The following is a 23,788-nucleotide window of genomic DNA, read 5'->3' as shown; positions in this document are numbered from 1 at the left end:
TTGAGGGCCACAAAGATCGCGGAGGAAAGAAAAGCGACAGCAGCGCTCGGTGAGGGTCCGTTGTGGACGGGTTTGGATCTCACTGCGTTATCTGGAGTTGAATGGCCAATATAACAGAAATGTTAACAGAAAAGCTATGTTATCAAGATGTATACATGGGCTCCCTGATACACTAATTTTTTTAAAGAACCATACGAAATTCGGGAGTGCTGTACTTCCTGCGCCACCGGAAATTCGGCCGGATCGTCTGCATGCTGGGCAAACGGGGAGCCCTCGCCAGGCGTTCGAGTCTGGCCTGCTAAAGTCAGCAGCCCCTGGGGGTCCCGCAAAGACTACCATCGACCGCCGCTATGCCTGACACTCTTCTTCGCCCTCTTCATCATCCGATTATCATCGTCATCCTTCACACGATTCATTTGTACTATACCATTTCATCATCATTAGAAGCGGCGCCGCGGCTGTCCTCAGTGTCCTGAACTAAAATAAATATATCATATCATATCGCAGTATGTGCTTGCGCACATGGGGCACTATCCAAGATGTCATGCCTGCAGTCATGAACAGATACTAGTTTAATCTCTAGCCACTCCAGCTGTCTTATCTAGGCACCGGCGAGGCACTCACTTGGAGGAGTTGGTAAGCGGCACATCCCCGTCCCTGGCGTACCACTCGGTGACGGCAGCTCCGTCGTACACGCAGTCCAGCCTCGCCGTGGCTTCTCGGCGCACCGTCACGTCGCCGGGCAGCACGCTGATCCGGGGCACGTTCTCGCCTGGGAAGCCGCATTTGTAGAGCAACACCAATCAGGATCCACACTCTCAAGAAAAAAGGGTGTCAAAAGGTGTATTCTTACACCCTTTGTCCCATATAATACACCCCAAAACTTCAATTCCACGTACAGTGCCCTACGGTCGAACAGAGGGCCCGAAATTTTACCAGGGGCTTGATAGCCGTGTGGTACAACTTAATAAAATAGCTAAAGTACGTATTAAAGACCATATAAAGAAAACCGAGTTTTTACAGAAGGGCCAAGAAAACCCGGATTATTTTTTTCGTGTTCAGTAAAACGTACATTAGCTATTTTAATAAGTTGTACAACACGGCTATCAAGCCCCTCGTAAGATTTCGGGCCGTCTGTTCGACTATAGGGCGCTGTATGTCGAATTGAAGTTTGGGGGCGTATTATATGGGGCAGAGGGTGTAAAATACACCTTTTGACACCCTTATTTCTTGAGAGTGCACCACACTAAGGTAGAGTCGCTATCCGGACCTCCGGATACCGACGAGTGCCGGCTATCGACTCCCGGTACCCGGCAGTCCGTATCCGTCACCGGGTCCGTAGCCGGTACCACCAACTGAACTCTCTGACGTCATGTCGCTGCGGTGGCGCTGCTGTCAGCACTGCGCATGCGCAGATGCTTCATCTCACGCGAATCTAGTTTCTACGCTGAATTGTTTGTAAAGAGGGTATGTTCCGCCTCCTGCACGCGCTAGTTAACTACCGCCGGGCTCTGGGACTTCGAAAGCGAGGGAATGGTATCAAAGCTACAAGGCTCGCGCTCGAAGCGAGGCATTGGGTTGTCAGTCTGTCACTGAGTAAAGGCCCAGATGTGCAAGACGGCCTTGATACGCATGTTTCCTGCAATTCATTTGGTGCAATGGAACAAAGAACGTAATGTTGAACTCTCCCTTCCAATTGCGTAATATATTGCAAAAAAAAAAAAAAAATGGGTCGCGAATTACTTAGCACGTGAAACGTTCTCCTAGCGATGCTAAACCGCTAACGCTACACCAAGTGTTTAGTGAAGTTTGTGGACTTAGTGTTATTTACAGTTAGAGTTAGATTTAAAGTTAGAGTTAGGGGTGTTAAGTCCACTTTACGCGTGTCAATTTTTCCGCTAAATTTAGCGAGAAACTGAATGTTCGTATAGGTCATGTGACATGGAGCCATGTGGCGTCATCTTCCCCGCTAACTTTAGCGGGACAATTCGCGGGTACGCTTTTTGAGGCTTCACTTCATCTGCGAAGCAATAGCATACAAACGTTTCGCGTTAAAAAGCTACCTCACAACGCTATGGCCCGTGTCGGACATCCCGAGGAGTTCAAAGCGGGCGCTAGCTGGCGTCGACGGGCCCCTGTGTCACGAGGCATTGTAGTCGCTGACAAAGTAAGAAACGGCAGGGAGGAACTACAGTTGTCCCGCCTCCGTCGCGAGCTTCCTGCCTTCGACAATGCTTCGGTTTCTCGGGCACTTCCAGGGCGCGCGCAACCCAAGCACGGCGGAAGGCATGGAGCGCGTAATGGAGGCCGGTGTGTTCGAAAGGCACGCTCTGCCGTTCTCATTCTGTCAGTGATCATAAAGGAAAATCGGCACATTAATACTTTAAACCCATGTTGTTGTAAAAAAAGAATCTCCAAATTTAGGTTTAAAACCATGCTTTTCGTGTAAGGCTTGCCAAATTATGAGGCGCTGGCGAAAACCAGTTCTTATTTTGAACTCTTTTTCTTTGCTTTCCGATGCATGCGGGAAGGGCCTCAGCACGCACCTTGTATTGTTGCGCCGCAGTGTTCTTCCGCAGCATAAAGCCCGTCTGCTTTCACCATTGTTGTAATGCTCCAGCGGACAAGCAGTTTCTGTGGCAAAAAGGCATTCGGCCCTTTTGCCACTGAGATCTCGATACCGTTCGCTCTTATCATTGGCTGGAACTGAGTCGAGGAAAGCCAATGAAATGAGGGAATGATGTCATGCGCCGATTGATGAACTGTTGTAATAGCAACATAAAAAAAAAAACCTTCTTTATTTTTTTAGAAAAAAAGCTCGACATTACTTGTTTTTTTTTTTTTTTTTTCAATGTCTGGACGGATTGGAAAGCCAATGAGATAAGATATATAGGTGTCACGACGCAGTGGACACGCAGCGAAGGGAAGCGTGGATAAGCTGATCGAATCGTTCAATGAAACCACGCTTCTTGGCCAGACGAACGCTCCTGATGTTGGAGTCTTTGCTGCGCTCTGTGCAGTGTTATCATCACGGTCACTTGCTTACACCACAATGATTCCGAAAATCTGGAGTTGGACGCAATCGCATTTCGTAGTCCTTCCATTGGCTCGTTCGCTTAACCTATCACAGCTCGCGATGGAAGAAATGCGACGGTCGTTCCGTCTCTCCAGGAACTGTTGAGTGAGTCTATATTCAGCAGCCCGTCTCTCTCTCTCTCTCTCCGTGGCACTCTTCGAGAGCGCCGTGCGAAACCAGTGTACTGGGACCAATTTCGTCTGCTTCGGCCCAAGGATGCCTCCGAGACGAAGTCCTCTTTTATGGATGGACTGGGTTTACGGTTTGCGTTTGCTTCCTTATTTTAGCTCGACTTTCAGTTGCCCAGAGCCGCGCCCCGTGGGAATGAAAACGGTTTCCGAGCAGGGAGAAAAAAGAAAGCATTCAGCGATGGTTTCTTCCCCTTCGCAAGTGATGGTCGTTCGATTTGTGCAAGCTTGCCGCTCTCCCGAGTTGATTTTTAATTTTTTTTTTATTCTTTGTATTACGTGTCTGCAAAAAATAAGAAAAGAAATTGACTTGTTTGGTTGGTACTATACTCGGCTGAAGGCCTCGGGGCGTTTTCGAGTGAAGTGACTCGTGGCGTTTGGGATGACTCCCCGCGCCACCGCGCGAGTTTTCCAGGAACCATTCCCAATCTATTTTTTTCCTCTCTCTCTTACTTTATCCTTCCCTTTCTCGTGTTCTCTTTCCCCTCTCTTCTAGCTGATTGGACGTGGCGGTTGCCAGCAATGAATCAGCAACCACGATCGCTGATTGGTTGCCGGAAATGATGTCTGCGATGAAACGACGTGAATACTGCCATGTCATCATCTATCGGTGGTGTAGGCTGACGTCCCTTGTTTTATAAAGATGTCACTTCCTAAACCATATTACAAATTGCAAAGCGTCTAGGAACGCGATAACCGCATCGGAACGATCTACCCAAACTCCCTATCGATGTCCTAAAGCCATTCTCACACTGCCAACACGTCATACAAGAGACGGCCTACAGACACAGCCTGAGACGTGCTTCTTGCTTCTACAAAGATCGTATTGGTCGTACAACAACTGTCTGAAGACATGTTTTAAGCACACATGTATACGAAGTCAACATGCTCCAAACTTGCTTGAGGTGCGTCCGCAGAATACTCCGTCACCATGTCTGCGAAGACACCGTGTCTTTTGTGTAGCGTATACGAACGTTGTGACTGCGAACCCCGTTGGTTGAACGGTGTGCACCACGGTGCAGTAGTAAGACCGGTTATAACGAAGTCGCTTATAACGAAGTCGCTTATAACGAAGTCGGTTATAACGAAATAGCAGCTACAGCAAAGCGATCACGATTCCCCATTCCATTTAGCACTTCGTTATAACCGAAATCGGTTATAACGAAATACCGGATATATCGAAGTGATTTCCGATTCCCGTTGATTTCGTTATAACCGGTCTCGACAGCAGATATTCCTTCGGATCACTCACCCTCGAGGACCAGGGCGAAGTTGGTCTGGCTGTCCACCTTCCCGGCCTCGCTGGTGGCCCGGCACGAGTAGATGCCGTTGTCGGCGGCCGTCAGCGACGCCAGGTGCATGCGACGACCGCGGAATGACAGCCGCTCGCTGCGGAACAGTCGCACGCCGTTGTGGAACCACTCGAGCTGAGGCTCCGGCACGCCGTCAACACGGCACCGGAGCGACAGGTCGCCGCCGGGCGCCAAGTCGGCCGGGGAAGCGGGGCTCTGCAGCTCTACGGACGCCTGGTCGCCGATCCCTGAGGACACCCAAGGGACAAAGGAGACGGTGTTTAACATAGAATAAATGCATCTCAAATGGAATCCCCTAATTCGGGAAATTGTTCCCTTTTTCCGTACCCCGTGCACTTTCCCGCTAAATGTAGCGGAGAAATTGACGCCGCGACATGAGCTCATGATATCGCGTGACACAGCGACCCTACCGTCACGTTACCATGTCGTGTGACGTAGATGTTCCGCTAACCTTTGCGGGGAAAAGGACGTCACATGACATGGTCACACGGAAGTGAGCCCTGGTGTCACGTGAATGCATAACGTCACGTGGCGTCAATTTAACCCGCAAAATTTAGGGGGAAAACTAATAAACTATATATTCATCACTCCCCGAAATTACTGCTAAATGTCTCCTCAACATTCCATCAAGTATAAGACTCTGCAGATAAAAGTATCTCCAACTTTTGCATTTAACGCAAAGTTGGGCTACACGGTGAGTGTTCATAGTGAAAACAGCGCGAATAGAAACGAGAGCGAGAGGAGGGAACGGATTGGACCAAGAGCTGACTTTGTGTTGCTTTAGTTCGGTCTTGTACCCTTGTCTCCTTACGTTCTTGTTTACACTCACGCCGTTTCCAGCCCACTATGGATACGGCCATCAAACGACGCTGACAAGCACGCAACCAACTGCGCGCAGCACATACTTCTATGTAACGCGTTCCTTGTGGCTCGCTACTTTATTTTTTCGATAACGACTTTTTTTTTTTTACTTTTCGCAATCAGGACCGAATAACATGTCTTATAAAGTTATAATACTAAGTTTTTGCAAAAAAAAAAAAAAAAAATAATAATAATTGCTGCGAATTTTTTTTTAATTATAGCATCTTTTCCGATGTTTGTATAATCGGGAAGCTGACGCACGTCGGTCCCCAGTGCGCGTGCGCAAGCCGCCTCCGGCTCTTGCTAATCAAAGCCGACCGAAGCGTCCCTCCCTCCTCCCTATTCAGGAGCGGGGCCCGACGAGGGGTCCGTGCGTCGAGGCCCAGCACGCGGTCCTGACATTCACCGACACGGGTCATATTTTATCGGCGGGCAAAAAGCGGCCGGACAGTTGGGGGAAAATTACCCACCCTCTCACCATACCCTTTCCCCGTATTCCCCATTACATTTTGCCCTCTCCCCTATTCCCCATCCACCTTAACTCACCGGTTCCCCAGATTTCCCCTTTTTTTCTTCTCACCTTCTTGCTCACCCTCTTTCCCTCGTGCAAGGTTACATCGTACGCCTTCCCTATTTCCCTTCGTTCTTCCTAGACACAACCTTTTCCTCCTTCCTTTTTCGCTTTCTATCACTATGTCAGAAAACTACCCTTTCCCCGTATTCCCCATTACATTTTGCCCTCCCCCATTTCCCCATCACCTTGTACCCTTTCCCTATATCTAACTCACAGGTTTCCCCAGATTTCCCCTTTATTTTTTTTACCTTCCTGCTCAGCCTCTCTCCCTCGTGCAAGGTTACATCGTACGCTTCCCTACTTTCCCTTCGTTCTTCCTTAGGCATCACCTATCCCTCCTTTCTCTTTCGCCCTCTATCACTATGTCAGAAAATTACGTGTTCCCTTTTCATTTATATTTTTCTTTCCCCGGTATCTCACCGCCTTTTTCCTTCTTCCCCCGCAGATAATTTTCTTTCTCCCTCCATTTCGTTTCACGAGTCCCAGATGGCTATCAACTGACCCACCCTCCCGAAGCTCTACAGCTCTCCCACCATCCCCTTTCCAGGAACTGTTAACCTATAAATTACGTCGAAAATGCGAAAATCGAAACGTAAAAAATATATAAATATATAAAAATGGAAACGGTGGAGGTAGTCTGGCGTATATCGGTGTGAGTCATCTGACAACCCCAGGGTCTGGCGGGTTGCCAGACGTTTTCGGTACGTGGGTAGCGAGCGGACTGGGCCCCAACTCCCTTTTCCCGAAATTTCTGCAAGAAAAAAAAAAAAAAAAGGGAGGCGAATGATGTGGTTGCGTAAAACGAGATACGCATAATGTGTACTGTTTTAAAAACGTATACATATAAAAAAAAAAATAACAGGCGAGCGCTTTTTTTTTTATTTCTAAAATGTCGTTATTCAGCGAGTTTGCAAGAGAGAGTTCCGATTACGCTACGTTCCACGACTACGTCCCGAACCTGTCGAAATACAAATTCGGCCAGACTCGGTATTTTTTTTTTTTTTATTTGTAGCTCGAAGTTTGACAAAAGTTCGATTATTACGTATGCTCGTAAATTAACAAGCTGCACCGCCTGGCGACTGAGGGGTGCAGCATTTGAAGAAACGAACTAAATTAATTAAAGCTTATATGCTTTATTTTTATTCCGTAAACAATGACAAATATTCTGTAAAACTTAAAATAAGCCATTAAAAAAAAAAGGAAAAACACATTAACTTTTGATTATAATGCAATTCAATGCAAAGGTGCAAGCGAGCTGGACAAGAATGACGGAAGTAATCCCTGGAGAAGGGGAACAAGAGGGACAAGGGACAAAAACAAATCTCCAACCGCGACCAGTTTCGGTCCCGCACCAGTCACCTATAGCTGTGTTTGGAGATTCGTGTTTATCCTTTGTCCCTCTTGTTCCCCCTCTCCAGGGATTCTTTAAGTTTTCTAGTTCTTTGTGCGTGTGTGTGTTTGTGCAACTCTGTTTATGTAGTCGAACTTCGTCGATTCTTGCGAAGTTCGAAGGTTCCTCCAACCAGTTGAGCCGCAAGGTTGGACAAAAGTTGGCGTTTCAACTATCTTCCTCGAAAACCAACAATGGCAGGATTATCTCTCGGGAGCAGAAGAAGCGCTACAAGGCAGCCACAGGAGCGCGCAATCCGCTTACATGAATGCGCTTACAAAAAACACACTAAGAAACGCCACGAATGACGTCATAATGATGTAATAGATGAAGGGCAGGGGAGGACCATGCAGTTTCCGACCCCCAGCTGCCGTTTCACGCCTCAAGCAAGTTCGACGAAACACGTGGTCCTCCCGGTCATACACACCCTGGTCCTGACGGAGCCTCGACTCGGGACTTCGTGCTCCCGAAGCCGCACACATCTATAATACATACGTCGAAAGGACATTGAAATAACGTCAACGGCGTTCGAAACCGCACGCCGAAAGATTGTGACGAAGGGTCTTGACTTTACGTTTATTTGACGTTCATGGGATATTAACATGTCCGCGAGATCAGCATCGAAAGTACGCCGCCGAATGACGGTACAGTGAACGTGATACGTGCGTCATAAGTTGACTAGCGTCCAGCTTGCGACGTTATATCGACAGCCATTAGACGTCAATGGAAGAACCTGAATATTAAGACCCGTTCACACTCTTGCAACCGATTACGACCGAGAGAGACCAGACCGGTTTTTAAGCCTCTTGCGATCTCTTAGGACCAGCCCCGCTGCAGCGCATCCGGTCCTAAGAAAACCGGTCTGGTCTCTTTCGGTCGTACTCGGTTGCAAGAGTGTGAACGAGCCTTTAGAGTTTATTTTTATTGCTTTATTCTTCTTTGTTTCTTTTTATTTTGTAAACGAGCTGTTTCTTTTTGTTTTGTTTTTTTCTTTCCCATCTTTAATTTTGTGTCTAAGTTTCTTCAATAACAAAAATAAAATGGTGAAGGTAAGAAACGGAGATATTCACGAAGAAAACCGCTTTTTGTCAAAATCAAGCCCTCCTCCACAGCACTACAGATTCCCAATAAACACACATTTTGCGTGTTTCTCCGTGTTCTGTATTCAGGTAAAAACGTGGTCAGGGGTTCTTTTGTTTGGCGTTTTCTGCGAAAGCCTTAGGTACGTTCCTTTGTTGACTTCGTTGCGAGGAGGTACCGTTGTGTATCTGAAGACGAGGATGCGAAACAAATTACTTGTTTAGTTTAAAACACTGTATCTGTGTGTCCGTTTGTTTTTGTTTTTTTTCTCCTTTTTTTCGGGTTGAAGTATGTTCCCAAGTCTTGGGTTTCATCAGTGTTGACGCTTTCATTATCAAATAAATGATAAACTATTTCCTCCCCTTTCCTCTCCTTCCTTCCCACTCCCGTCATCCCTCCTTCAGACGACCGGCCTTCCGCATCGGCACGGGCAATCATGAAACGCCGGCGTTCCGGCTAAGGGCAAACAAAGTCTCCGTCGCCCAAACCCAATTAGTGGTAGCGGTAGTCAGAGCAAGCGGCGGTGGTGCTAGCACGTTGACGGTACTGGAACAGAGCGAGGGGGCAAGGGATTTTCGAGCGCTATAATCCTCTTAATTCCCTTCCCTAAATCTTCCCTGTTTCCTCTCTCTCTGCCTCCCTTGAAATATGTCCGGAGTTAATCGGGGGAAAGAGTCCGTAATAAATCGTCTGGGGAAAAGGGGGAGGGGGGAGCATGCGTATTACTAAAGCCCCTGAGATCGAGCTTCGAGAAAAAACGAAAAAATCACGCGCTCTATGTTTTTTTTTTTTTTCATTTTGCGGTTTTTGCGTGTGAAAGAGTAACTAATAAGAGAATGCACTGCTGAGAAAAAAAGGCGGGGGGGGGGGGGGGGGGAGAGAATAGAGAAATAGGTACTTTTATAGTTCCGGGCAGTTTCACAAATACAAGGCGACCTCAGAAATTTTAGTATATCACCCCGGAGACAATGAGGTTGCAACATTGGCCGATAAGAACGCTTAAATACCAAATCGGAAGCAGGAAGCGTGCACCCGTCTCAAAACACTCCAACCACGAATCGCAGGACCGTTTTATTTTTTAATTTTACAAATTTATAGCTAATAAAAAAGTTTAAAAAAAAGCGAGCGGATCGCGCTCCAACGGTCACGCAGGCAGTGTCAGTGGCAAAATGACGTCCACCCATTTTATTATCAATTTATTATTTGATCCTCTTTCTTTTTACAACCTGTAACCACGCCGGTATTCTTACAGGAGTGCGGAACGCACGCAACAAGACACGCGAACATACCACACAGACAAGATAAAACAAGGTTATTCTGTCACCGCGACCGCATGCACGACCACCGGAGCCCGACATCGATCACCTTTTTCAATGGCTGAAATAACGGACGCGTAACTAAAAAGAAAGGTCGTTGATTGGGTTTTTCCGAGCGCGTCACCGCGTGCATCGACTCCCGAACGCCTTAGACGAGGTATTCCTGGATTTCTTTTTTGTGAAGCCGGGTAAGCGTGATGGATGACCAACCCCGATCACTGCGCTTCCCGGTGTATACGGACAGTCACGACGCGTTAGTTGGAGGACGCGCCGAACGTATACATACATATCGTCTCGCACGACCACCAGTCGTGCTCGTTAGTTACACACCATGGCGACCCAAAAGAGGAATACGTACGCAGACTCCGAGCGGCACACGGTCATTTAGGAATCGACCCGAGCGCAACTTTACATCTAAAGAAATAATGCGTATAAGATAGTTCCTACAAAAAGACGTTAGAATGGGTGTCATGGCCATTTAAACATGACGCCGATAAAGTGAGGGAGAGGAGAAGACGAGAGCGCGCGGGTACGTCACAAAGCGGAGCTCTGATTGGACAGATTAGTGGGTGTGCCTTTGTCTCCACTGCATTCGTCGAGCGCGTTACAACGCAAGAGCCGAACGCCAGACGTCCGCGTTCCGCGTTCTGTTGGGCGAGTGCAGCAGCTTTCGGCCTACCCACTAATCGTTCGAATCAGAGTTCGGCGTTACACGAGGGCACGTCGGTATGCGATGTTCACCCATGCAGGTCGAGACGGGCGGGGATTGAGCTGCTGCGTTGCACATCCGGGGGATGTGCAACGCGAGCTTTCGCTCCACGTGCTCCCGGCGCGTGTATATCGTGTACAAAGACAGTTCACACGATATCTGGGGCGTGCTTCTTTCTCGTATATATGGCGGTTCCTGTTAGTCGTACACAAAAACTGTCTGTGGACATGCCGGAAGCATACAGTGGTATAAATTGCAAACATGCTTGGGAACATGCTTGAGGCGCCCGCCTGCGCATAATTTTGTTGTCACTGTCTGCAGCGTCTTTTGGATTACGGTGTACGGGCCGCATTGTGACGGCGGCTTGAAACACCGGAGCACCGATCTGTCGCTTCTGCGCGTTTTCGTAATAAATGCCGCGTGCCTCCAAGTCCTGACGCCGCGTGTGATGGCGTACATCTAATTCGTATTGCCATCGCGTGCAACGTCGGTGCTTGGAGGCATTAAAAAATAATTTTACCGTCTCGAAACACGCGAGAAGAGCAACATAGTTGGGAGAGATCTGGGGAAATATGCGTGAGTGATAAGTTTATTGCTTGCAGAACGCCAAGAACGCTCATATTGGCCGAGGAACGCTTTCAGTATACGATGATGCTCCACGGCGATCTTGTTGCGACTGGTTGGAACGACCCTTTCGAAGCTTCAAAGATCTGCAAGGCCCAAAATGGCGATTGCCATGGCAACCGACACCGATCAGCCAGTCACTTTGAGAGGTTTCGTCGTTTGCATGTTGGTATTTGTTTGTGTCCGGCTAACAGGCGGGAACGTAATGGCGCTATACTTTCCGCACTCGGCCACAGATCCTCCGAGTCTATCCTGCACTGCAAACTACAGTTCCTTGCCGGGTGGCGTCGCCTTCTCTGGAGTTGCGAATGACTAAACCACACAAAAACGCAAGAACACGCAAAAGTACTGAAAGGGACAAAGGGAAAACACGGTGGGACATCGCGTATGCGTTTGTCCTTTTTTTTCTTTTTTGTCATTCTGTGACTTCGTATTTTATTATAATATTACACCATGAGGAAAAACCAACCACTGCAGCCTGCGAGACGACTCCAGTCACCCACACGGTCAAAAAAAAAAAAAAAATGCAACTCTAATATGCAATTTGCGACGGAGGTTCACATTATGTTTTGACGCCATGTTTTTGGAAGAATTAATGAGGCGAAATAGAGCGCTTTGGTGGAGGTAATAAAATATGAAAGACGAATGTGTCTATCTCGTCAGTGAGGCGGGCATCAATGCATCCGCTTTTGCTCTAGTCACACGCAGTTTAAGAAACGTAGGGTGTGGCGAGTTCCCGACATCTTCAACCAATCAATCAATCAATCAATCAATCAATCAAATCATCACCCCACAGTAAAAAAAAATGCGGAGTTAGCCGATAGGGATGCCGAAGGATGTATACATCATGAAACAAAAATCGTGAACCGGAGACTATTAGTAAAAGATCGCCGTGTTTGTCCTTTTTTTCTTTTCAGAATGGATATTTGGGCGAGCTGGCCTATTCAAACATTGAGACTGGAGATGGGACGTTGTGTTTCTCGCTTCGTCCGTGTCTAGTCGCGCTGTTTCAATATGTCGGTCTTTCATCACTGTGTGCGTTTATATAATCTATCTGATGATACTTTTAGTCGACTTGAATGGAGCGAGTGACTGCTAGAGGAAGTTCCAAGAATGCCTTCCAAGGAACCGTCTTGAGGAGCGATATTTCTTAGCAGACGACGCCCGGAACTGACGAGACGGCGCAGCCAATTAGCGGACTACAAATGGCGGCCTTGCTGGAAAGGGAGGTCCTACTTGATGGCTTCACTGCAGAACAGAGTGCCGAGCACAGTAAACCACCGAGAAAAAAAAAGTAACAAACTGATGGGTTCGTTTTCGGACTTCCAAAAAATAAAGAAGCAGAATGTTGACAAGTTACGCGGAATTCGAGCCGCTCAAGAAAATGAGACAGGAAAGCCTCGCTGGCCTCACAATGGAAAGCTTCGCTGGAATTTCGGGAAGAAAGTGCAAAAAACAAAACAAAAAAGACGAAGAAAATAAAAAAAAGACACTCAGGGTTGGATCGAAGGGGAAGCAAAGGCATACATAAAAGTACACGTAAAGCGGCGTACCGTGGTTCGTTCTCAACGCCTGATTGGCTGAGTCGGTAGAAGGCCGCAGTCACGTAACGCGCTCGAGGGTCGTTGATTGGCTCATCCGACCTGCAAACGCAGTGACGCGCCTGATTTAAGGCAGGCGATTAGTGTTGTAAGATTACGGACTTTCTCGCAGCCAATCAGACACCGCGAGCTTGTCACATGACCTTGCAATAGGGACGTGCGCTCCAAGAAATCTGGAACGTCAGCTTTCCCGCAAAACTGCTGGAAGAGCCAATCGCTGCAGTCTACGAAGGGACCTCGGTGGATGACGAGGCTGAAAATATGCTGTACACGTAACAACAACAACAACAAAAAATACAGTCTGGGCTCTGAAACTGAACGTGGACTGCTTTTTTTTTTTCTTTTTTTTTAAATCTACACATCATTTGCCGACTCCGTGAGTACATTGCAGTAACTGGCTCTTCCAAGTATTTTGCGGGAAAGTGGACCCTTTAAACCGCGGTCGCATTGGTTATGCATCATACAAAAAACAGTCTGTAGAAACTGTCTGAAGCCTGGTTCACAGACAGTTGCTTTTGAGTGCGTTTAACTGCGTTGCGGCAGCGAGAAACCAGGACATCCCTGCTGCTTATATCGCGTGCCAAGATGATTCCTTGAATTGGATTCCACGCTTCGCACGAAGCAGAGATGTGCCGGTGACTCGCTTTCGCTTCTCGAAGCAACGCAGTCAAACGGACTCAAACGCAAGTGTCTGAACCAGCCCTTAGGCGTGCTTCTTTCTTGTACGACAATCCTGTCATATTAATCATAAAAAAAAAAGAAAAAGAAACTGTCTGCAGAGATGTCCGAAGTATACCAACCTACAGAGCCAACATTCTTCGAACTTGCTTGTGGCATGTCTACGGATAATTATGTCCCTATGTTTGGAGCAAACACTGCGTCTTTTGTATGATGTGCGAGCAGAGCTCGTCGTGGTCCAAACAACCACAGTCAGATTATTGAATCGAAAGAATATGGGGTCCGATCCCCAAAAGACAAAAAGGCGGGAAGAAAGCAGGGGGGGGGGGGGGGGGGGGGCTGTTGCCAGACTGTTGAAAGATTCCGCCAAACTTGGCGGAATGTCCCATTAGTCTGGCAACAATTCCAGAATTTCCGGAATTGAACAAGGTCCAGAAGAGGAATAGACCCTTTTCGGAATTCAGCGCCATCTGGTGGCCAAACGGCAGTTTAACTTTTACCGAACTAATGGCGGCAATGAACCTGTAGTCTGCAGCATTTTATTGAGTACCGTCGCTTTCGCAAGCCCGGCAAACGAGAATGTGCGCTTCACTGTATGCAGTTATTTCTCACTCTGTGTCAGTGGACGGCGAAAAAAATGCAACCAGTCAGAACGAAGCGCCAATCCACATAGACGCCTCGGTGAAGTTCTCTACAACAAGGGGCTTTGAAGCGGATTGTGTTCTACTAACAGGTTGACTGGATACGAGTTAAAAATGAATGTTTTCGCAGCTCTTGCACCCGATTCCTGCTTCTTATTATGCTATAGTCTCGCATATATACGCCTCGAATCATCTGCCTAGAAGCATCTTCAACTTCTTCCTTCTTAAGTGAACAGAAGGCCGCCATTAGTATAGCCGATATGCCATTTTTTTCTGATGATGATAGTAATCAAAGTGGCCAGACTGAATTCGGAAAAGGTTCTTGGCATTTAGACCTCGTGCTGTTCTCAGAACCAGATTATGGAATTGAGAGAGTACGGTGACCGTCCCCAAAAGAAAGAAAAAAAAAAAAAGAAGCAGGAAAGGGGGCGAGTTGCGTTGTCAGACTGTTGGAGGATTCCGCCAAACTTGGTGGAATGCCCCATTAGTCTCGCAACAATTCCAGAGTTTTCGTATCTAAACCTAAATCGAGAAAAAGAATAGAGACTTCTTGCGCGGCCCCTCGATCCGCTCTCCCGCTGAAAGAAGGGGATCCAGCGGCCGCGACACAACACTGCGTCGAGACAAACGGCGGGTAGTCGTCTCTTTTTCGTTTACACTCGAAAACGTCGTTTTGGGCGAGAAACACTCGAGGCAATCGGCTCCGATCATAGCGTCGAATCGGCGCTGAAGAGCCCGGCAAATTTTATTAAAGTAGTTCCCCCGCCTTTCTTTTATCGCACCCCAACCGGCGATTCGCGGGTCGTTCTTTCGTTGGGAACAACAGGGGCCCATCGGAGCTGTCGCGGATCTCGACACCGGGGCCGTTTGTTCCGCTTAGGACTCGCTGCGAGTTCGGGCTCCGAGGCGATAATGCTGGCGATGCACAACTCCAATAGAAAGGAATCGATTTTTTGTTTTTGTTTTTCTGTTGCTTGGGTTTTTCGGAAAGTATACAGCCCGCAGTGCAATCTCCACCAGCCCAGCACACGCGTGTTGGCCGCTTCTTTCGGAGAGTGAGCAAAACACCTCCCATAAAGTGGCGTACAGCGCCAATTCCAGCGCGCGCAAGCGCTCAAACACCACAAACAATTTACAAACTTTCGCATAAAGGCGGTTCCTTTCTAAGCTCGTATTCACTGGCGGCCATAGCTGTGTGCGCGAATGCTGAGCGCGTGCTGACGGCGAACTTCTACAGTTCTTTTGCAACGTGCATTCCGCACCATCAAGAGTGCCGGTCTTAGCAGCCTATTGATATGAGCTCGTTCTGATCATGCGCTCTAAACAGCACCCACAAATATGGCGTCCAGTGAATACTCCCTAAACAGGGTGTCACAAAAGAAAATTTACACGGTCTTTTTTACCGCAAAAATAAACTAAGCATCGCCGAACGCTCATTCTCCGCCCAAAGGTAGAGCTAGAGGTCACAACCAGCTGCCAAAGTTTCAGCCCGATCCGATAACTTAATCAAAAGTTATAAGTGATTTTCTGAAAAGTTCAATGGGAAAATGGAGCCCATTTTCGCCCGTTTTCGGTTTCTCGTGCCATAGAGCCCCATGTGTTCGAAAACTCCGTCGGCCGCCATTTTCCCATTGAAATTTTCAGAAAATCACTTATAACTTTTGATAAAGTTATCGGATCGCGCTGAAACTTTGGCATCTGGTTGTGACCTCTAGCGCTACCTTTGGGCGAAGAATGAGCGTTTGGCGATGCCTAGTTTATTTTTGCGGTAAAAAAGACCGCGTAAATTTTCTTTTGTGACACCCTGTATATATGCTTCTACATGCACTCGTGCTTTCAGTAGAACTTTCAAACAAAACGCCGCTCGTGAACGACTGACTTCATCGTGAAGAGAAGGAGGGAGAGAAAAAAAAAATGTCGTGTCGTTCAAATTTTTCAACAGACAAGGGTCACAATAAATGTATTCCCAGCCTCTGTCGCACATCACGCAACTCACCACAAACCTAACCGCGTACCCTGTTGTGTGGCAAGATCGGCGTGACCGTTCACAATAACCGGCTAACCGAAGGAAGACGTACGGCCATGCAAAAGGGAAGTCGCTACCTGTAACATAAAAGACAAACGCGCTGTTCCCACCCCGCAGCTCAACCAAAACATCGGCACCCGTCAGAGCGCGTCGGCACCGAGACCCCGCCTCGATCCTCATGATCTCGCCGGCGGCACCGGAAAGAGATTTCCGGTGCGGGAGCGGTAATCCCCAGGTGTAGGGACTTTCGCTTTCACGTCACGATAGACCGTATCGGACGCTACGAGGCATCCCGGCCAATCCAACGCAGAGAATCGCCTCACGTGACTTCGCACGCCCTGCGCATTGCAGCGCTCCTCCTAAGGATCACGTGACACTCACGAGGCATTAGATTGGCTAAGGTGGGTAGCAGCGTGGTCTACGGTCCATTGTGAAGTGAAACTGTATACAGACACATCCACACACATACGTGCACATATAGGCACATAACGATGTCTGGTTAATACGGACACCTCCAGTCCACGCAAACGTCGTCCATAATGTGAGCTGCTCGTACAATAGAGAGACAAAAATGCGGGTGTTAGTACCCTATTCGTCCGCGAAAACTTGGTCGATATAGCGGGGTGTTCGTATTAAAGGGGTTCTTATTGAAGGGAGACCACTGTATAAACGCACGGAGCCACAGACGCGAACATCCAGGCGCTGTTATGTGCACGTGTGGCAAACACAGAAACAGATCGCCTGCCAAGATCTCGATGATCTCGCACCGAGGCCATCTTCGGGGTCCGTCTCGGTGTCGACGCAACTGATGCCGCCACGGTCATCCGCGCCGTTTTCGCTCCAAATCCTAGGGCGATTTCGCGGCTCGCTTAGTTCGCGGCCCCCTCTCCCTCATTCCCCCCCCCCCCCCCCCCCCCCCCCGGCAACCGTTTTTTTTTTTTTTTTTTAGGCGGGTTACGATATCTTTAAAACTCTAAGTCAGTTCTCAGAATGTGTATGTGAAATAAAAAAAGGGTTATTTTTGGACTGCTGTTAATTCGTGACATCACGTTATATTAACCAATGGGAAAAAAAGACCACTTATTTTTCCGGTATAGGTCTTTTCTATAAGAGTTGTCTACTAAGCATATCAGAAGTGATATAAATTATATAACGTGCATATAGGTTTTTATGTTATCTTATATGTTCTCGCCTATTTATGAGCACATTAATTTTTTTCACTAGGGCAACAGACACACCGATGTTTAAATAATATTATTCTATTATAATAAAAAAATTTTTTTTTTTTTTGTGCGCCCGATCACAACCACACGGGTCTCCCCTCTGGTCTTTGCTGAAGTTCGTTGTCCCGACGGACTGCTGCGTTCCTTGAGAAGTCGTAATCATCCGAGTCACACGCACACAACGAGCGAGTGCAAACTCGCTCGTCCACTCGCACACGGACGTACAGTGCGCAACACAGTCAACAGAAGCGAGCGGAAACAGTTGTCGATTTTGAGTCAAACTATACGACTCCCCCGAAAATTTACTAGCCTCGCTGAATGTATAGAATATAGAGTGCACCAATTACTTAGATCGTAGAATTTCGGCACAGAAACACAATCTCCAGCCCCCACCCAAACAGACAGACATATGCGCACACAAAACCACGCACAAAAATGAACGCGAACCAGAGCTCACCAGAGAAGCCCCGAATCAAACCGAGACACCGGCCGTGGGCCGCAAAGCCATTACCACCGAAAAGAAAAAAAAAAAAAACTTTTGCCACCTGTGCTTCCTCATCCTTTTCCTTTTTTCCTCCTCCTCCTCCTCCTCCTCTTCCTCCTCCTCCTCCTCCTTTCAGAACGAGCGCGACGCTAGCAAGCGGCAACGACAAGACGGACGCGTCGCGGCAGAACTATCACGAGCCAACTTTGCGGGGGATCATCAATCTTAGGGCACTGGTTATCTTCCCAATTTCGCGAGCTTCCCAGCGAAACCATCGTGCAAACCCCCTCTCTCTCTTTCTCTCTTACCTCAAAACTACAAAAAAAAAACAAAAAAAAAACCTCTGGTACTTTGAGAAATTAGGAGAAAAATTGAGGAGAAAAAAGAAATAAAAAAGGAAGAACAAGCACTGTGTTACGGGCCGCATGGAGTGTTGGGTACGCTGAGTGTTTGAAAAGCGGCTGTGCAACGGTGGTGCAGTTGTACGCGCGGACAAACTGGGCCTGCGATACATCTTGCAAAGTGAGCGGATAGCCGGCGGGTGAACGCTTCCTTCGAGTCCGGCTCGGAACGGCGACCGGGTCGGACCGGTTGTCGAAATGCGCGTACTGCAACGGTTTACGGACCTCGAAGGAAACGGCGAACCTCTCGAAAACTTGTTTGTTGGTCGGGAGAGACGACGGAAAATTCCTCTACCGCGGATTCGCATGGAAGGGGTTGAAAAACGAGGTGTTGGCGCCGAAATGTTTCGGTGGCGCCCTCTTGCGTTTCGAACCCGTGACGTCACGAACAGGGTTTGTCTCACCGTGGGACGACGCGCGAGTTGTAACACAGTTACACTATAATAATCATGTCGTATTACACCTGAGACTGCGGTGGAAGAAATCGGAAGAACTTTCAGTCGAAGGAACAGACACAGAGAACGTCTCAAACTCAGCTGAGTTTGAGACGTTCTCTGTGTCTGTTCCTTCTACTGAAGGTTCTTCCGATTTCTTCCACCGCAGTCTCAGGTGTAATACGACATGATTAGCTACCACCAGCTCGCCTGCACACTTACCGTCTTCACACTATATTAGTTGCGAATTATAAGTTTTGCGGTGCGTGTCAAATGCACGGTGGAAGCTTCAAAATAATCGCGGTCTGAAACCAACACAGTCAAAGTTGAGAGTCTGACACTGCATTTATTTCCGACGATTTAGACTGACTTTTCACAGTCCGAGGTTTCAAAGAAAGACCACCGATTGGTGGTTCGAGTGCGTGCTGTATAGATGCACCCAAGGAATCATACACACGGCGAGAGTGCATGATTCTATACAACAGGTTCCTCATTTTGCTTTCCAGAGATTCGCAAAGCTAATCAAACTTAATCAAAGTGTGTGTGTGTGTGTGTGTGTGTGATTTGAGAAACGGGAAATCAATGAATTAATTTAACGAGTCAATGTTGCTCAAGGAGGGTACACACAAGACCGACTGCGGAGATAATGGGACCGGCAGCCTGGGACCAGCGCGGGTGCCCGGTTAATTTCAGCCGCGCTGCGTCAATCTAATTAGGCTGCTTTGCGGAAAGGGCAATTAAACGAGAGGGAAGGGAGCGCGACTGCGGACAGCCTAGAGGCAGCACGGCCGAATAATTTAACAGGTTCAAGAGCTTCCCGTGCGACTTCCTTCCAAGCGACGCGCTGTTCATTAGAGAACGGGAGAACGGGGGAAACGCCGGGGGAGATAAATGCGGACTCGCGGACATGTATACACGAACTCCTTAAAAGTTCCAGTTCGTCCACTTTACGACTGCCGTCGAGTTCCCACGTGTTTGCCGCTAGGCGCGGGTGGGGGTCCACGAACGATGACGTCATCAGCAGGCCTCGTCTTCTACGCGGTATCGGTCTGCCGCGGTGAGAGTCAGCTAGGCGGTGCTGCGTGAATTCGCTAAGGATGATGACGTCAGAGGAAGAAAGGTGCAGCCTTTGTCTTCTATAGGAGGCACTGCAGTCACTGGAATGCATCCAGCGCGACTGGCAACTTTGCCACAGAACCCTGTTTGGCTCGTATAAGTGGATGTTGCAAATGAACAACCATAAGAGGCTTAGCTCGCTCATCGCTCACACCACGTGCTCCAATCAAACAGTCTTTTTATTATTACTTTTTTTCTATGCGCATTCGTCGCTTATTGGGCGCGCTCCATAAAGTCTCAACAGTCTAAGTGTACACAATACGGCCGATGCGCCAGGAACACCAATGACCAACCTTCCTTCGTTCGGTTCAGCCAATGAGAAGGCCGATCGGTGTCATCGGCGTGCTTGTTGCTGCGTTCTTCGGCGCTGTTATTGGATAATGCCGAAACCTCACTAAGGAATGATCACAAAATGCTCACGATTCACCACGAGTGACGTTTCATTGAGTTAATTAATGACTATATTGAAGTTTAATGTGTTTCGTCGGATACTTAAAAAAAAAACAGCTGGCTTTTTTTTTTTTCTTTTTTTTTAGAGCAAATATAGAAATGGCGTCTCAAGGTGACCAAATAATTATATCCGTGCCCCTTAAAAGTTTATTCGCCTTCAGGGAGAAGAAACAGGCCAGTCATTATTCCAATCCCGCGAAGAGCTCGCTACGCCCACAACAGTCAGTCTCTGGTCCACAACACTCACAGACGACCCACCGCACGATCAACGGCCGCGTGCAAAAAAAATAAAAAGAAACTTCGACGCACACGCATTGACGCGGTCCGTATCCATAGCAGCCACATCAGCGAGAGTGCAGCGCACGCGAAGCGCTCATCTATGCACATTGCACACACGCCGCACGAGAGAACCGGCGAGATCCCGTCGCGAACAACCACGCCTCTCTCTCCCGACGCACGGGCAGCACGTCGCCGCCAGATAAGACCCCGCCGCCATAAACTGCTCCGTTCAGCTCGAAGCTGACAGTGCGGTGAGGGCTACGCAGGGTGCAGGACCAACCTACCGCCTCCTTTTCATCACCGAACTCTGCTCTCTGCACGTGGGCGAGGGCCAGTGTTGGGCCCGTTACCGAAACTAGGTTACGAAAAACGTTACTCGTCGCTGGTTCGTCAAAAATAAAACGCCTTACTGAGATTCGTTACCGTCCTGCAAATACAACGAAATACCCCTACCGTTACTTCCAAAAACTTACCGACGTTACTTTTGCGTTATTATGCAAGTTCGGTAGCTGGCAGCGATAACCCCTGGTTACGAATTTCGACAACGATTAAAACGACAACGGAAAGATTTGATTGCATCCTATGTCTGTCAAATTAGAAGAGTACAACGAGGTCCCGATGGCGCGGTGGGCTTTTCAGGGACCGAAAACATCTTTGTAGTTCAGCGTTGTGTACGGAACGTCGTTCCTATGCGGAGAGCACCTATGCGGAGAGCTTCTTGCGCGGGAGTTGCAATGACGTCAAATCGATGCTGAGCTCTTATTGGCTGATTAAAAAAAAAATAGTGGGTAGACCTCAAAGCATCTAGCATTTGAGACCTACGCAGTATTTTTTTCGATCAGCCAATAAGACCTCGGTGTCCTTCTGACGTCACTGTATACTCCCGCGCAGGAAGCAGACGATTTGCGCTCCGCATATAGGAACGACGTTCTGAAACGCGTTCTTTGTAGGGGGAACGGAGGAACGCCCCCGTTGTATCTTGCATCAGGGGAACGGGAAATCGTTCCGTTGTTATAGGGGTATTCACACGAGGGAGAAATCCCGGGGATTTCTCCCCGGCACGCGCATCCCACGACGAAAACGTCAGGCTTTGCGATGTGCAAAGGCCTCGCGTTTTCATCTCGTGATACGCGCGTGTCGGGGAGAAATCCCCGGGATTTCTCCCTCGTGTGAATACCCCTTAAAGGAACGGCAGGCCGAATGGCGTTTCTTTAGTTTCTTGTCTATTTATCTGCAATTTTACCCGAATTTTGTAGGCATTCGCGAGTTTTACATTACCGACCATTTCATTCTCCGACTTCAAGCGATAATGGGGAAGTGTCAGAGAGATTGTCGAAAACAAAGAACTGGAACAAAAATGATCGTTGCGACTCGACACGTGCAGTTCTTGTGGATATTTTTCACCCGCTTGCTTTGTGTTATCGACAGATTATTCACCACTATATATAATTAAAATACTGGATGCAACACTAATGTAACGACACATAACGGGAACGCGTTCCTTTCGACCCTCTGGCATTTGTGACGGGAACTCGTTCCAAGATTGAGACGCAACGAGGAACGAGTTTTCGTTCCTTATCTCGGAGGAACGTGTCCAACACCGCTATAAAAGTAAGGAGGAAACGAGTAACGTAGTTTGATAGACATTTCCGTAGAACAGTAACTAAATTATTTTACCCGTTACAACTAGTCTCGCAATCTAACGAGTACGTCATAACGTCACTGAAGAACCTAACGCGTTACCACTAACGTCGTTACTTCCAACACTGGTCTGGGCGGGCGCATGATCACGTGACGAAAGACAGGCTCGTGATTGGTCCAACGAGCACGTGCATGGCTTTTAGCACACTGTCAACTTAAGGGTGACCAGAGAATAGCCGAAGTCGTGACGTCACCCGCGGTCGGATCGCGACGGACGCCACGTGCGAATCCGAGCCAATCCACAGCGTGACTTGGCGGCGCACGGGGCCCGGTGACACGCGGAGCGTCAGGTCACGTGGTCTGGTTCCGGGCCCCGGATTGGCTGGTTGGAATAGCTCTTTGGGTTGATAACGGTCCGGCTCAGGAGGTTACGGAGACAGGGGCGTCGGGATAGGGGGGGCGGGGGGGGGGGGGGGGGGGGTAGTTTTTGACGGAATACAGGATAGGGTTCTCATCAGGACCAACTTGGTCCTGGTTCTCATTCATTGGTGGCGATGATAAGCTGGGTAAATATTTTGTAGGCAGCTTTTCAGCTTACTATGGACCCCGGCGGCTAGTACGGGCCATCGGAGCCAACCCGCTGCCGGGTGAGTTTCCCGTGACCTCCGGCCGTGAGGGGCGCAGTGATGCGCGGGCCGAGGGGTCACGTGATATCTTCGCAGCATTGGATTGGCTGGGATCGCTCGTACCGTCCGCCACGGTTCATCGTAAAGTGATGTAATCAAAAGGCTGTCGTTTTTTGTGTGTGTCTGTTCTACGGGATGGGTGTGCGTCTTGCATTCGGGATAAGGAAGGAACACAGAATCAATCATCGTAATCGACGGGAAAATTAAGCTATTATTAGAAGGATTAGAGTCAAATAGTAGAGTCACATAGAAGAACGAGAGCCAGTTACTTCGAGCTTTTCCGTAAACGGAAATCGTTATCAAGGAATTTTCGTTAACCGTTTAACTCGTTCTTTTTTTTCATTTTTTTTTTCTTAAGAGAGGGGGCGGGGAGGGGGTGTAAAGAAGCCGCTACTACGCATGCGCGCGGCTAACCTTGCCTGCATAGTTTCGGGTCTTTTAGTGGGTTGCAAAAAACCTTGCCGGACGACGGGAAAAAAAAAATCTGCGAAACGTTTCAACATGTCGTTCCGAAAGTATAAAGTTACCGCATAATCACGTTCCCGTCACTACCTTGCGTTCGACCTAAAAGTTATCGAACTAAGCTGAAATTAGAGATCTGTTGTTGGAATACCAATCTCGGCAAATCGTATCGTGAACGAGTTGTAACCCAGAAAAGCTATACACTCCGTGCGACGCGACTGGCGCGCTGCCGCGCGGCAGGTACCGAAGGTAGGCAGTGAGAACCCCAGAGAAAACGAAACCGAAACCACGCCGCGTACGTTGGTACGCTTTGAAGTCGGAGTGGTGCGGTTGCGCTGGGTTCACAGCATGAAGTGCTGCCTGTGCTGCGTCATTAAGTGCTTCAATAGTTATGCGTCGTATTTCGTGCAGACAAAGTTTCACAGTTTTTCACCTCGCCGATGTTTTGTGGACAGCGACAACGATGGAGCCGTGCCGTACGACGCGAGAAATTTGGGCTCCCGATCATGTCTGCCGCTGTGTCGGCAAGGCTGAC

The 23,788-nt window shown here is 48.4% G+C and overlaps 1 protein-coding gene across 1 annotated transcript in view; it reads right to left on the bottom strand.

The window, feature by feature from the left end:
- LOC8043662 (inactive tyrosine-protein kinase 7) overlaps window positions 1-23,788 on the bottom strand; it is a 115,139-nt gene that overhangs the window by 31,399 nt on the left and 59,952 nt on the right. The window contains exons 3-4 of the mRNA XM_029976266.4: window positions 4,517-4,804; window positions 625-772 (exon numbers count right to left, since the gene is read on the bottom strand). Of these exons, the coding sequence (XP_029832126.2) occupies window positions 625-772; window positions 4,517-4,804 (436 nt within the window). The remainder of the gene's footprint in view (window positions 1-624; window positions 773-4,516; window positions 4,805-23,788) is intronic.

This window comes from Ixodes scapularis, unplaced genomic scaffold, assembly GCF_016920785.2.
Source record: "Ixodes scapularis isolate PalLabHiFi unplaced genomic scaffold, ASM1692078v2 PGA_scaffold10__122_contigs__length_95168666, whole genome shotgun sequence".
Taxonomy (NCBI): Eukaryota; Metazoa; Arthropoda; class Arachnida; order Ixodida; family Ixodidae; genus Ixodes; species Ixodes scapularis.
The sequence above is the reverse complement of the archived record's forward strand: the minus strand, read 5'-3'. Positions and strand labels throughout refer to the sequence as shown.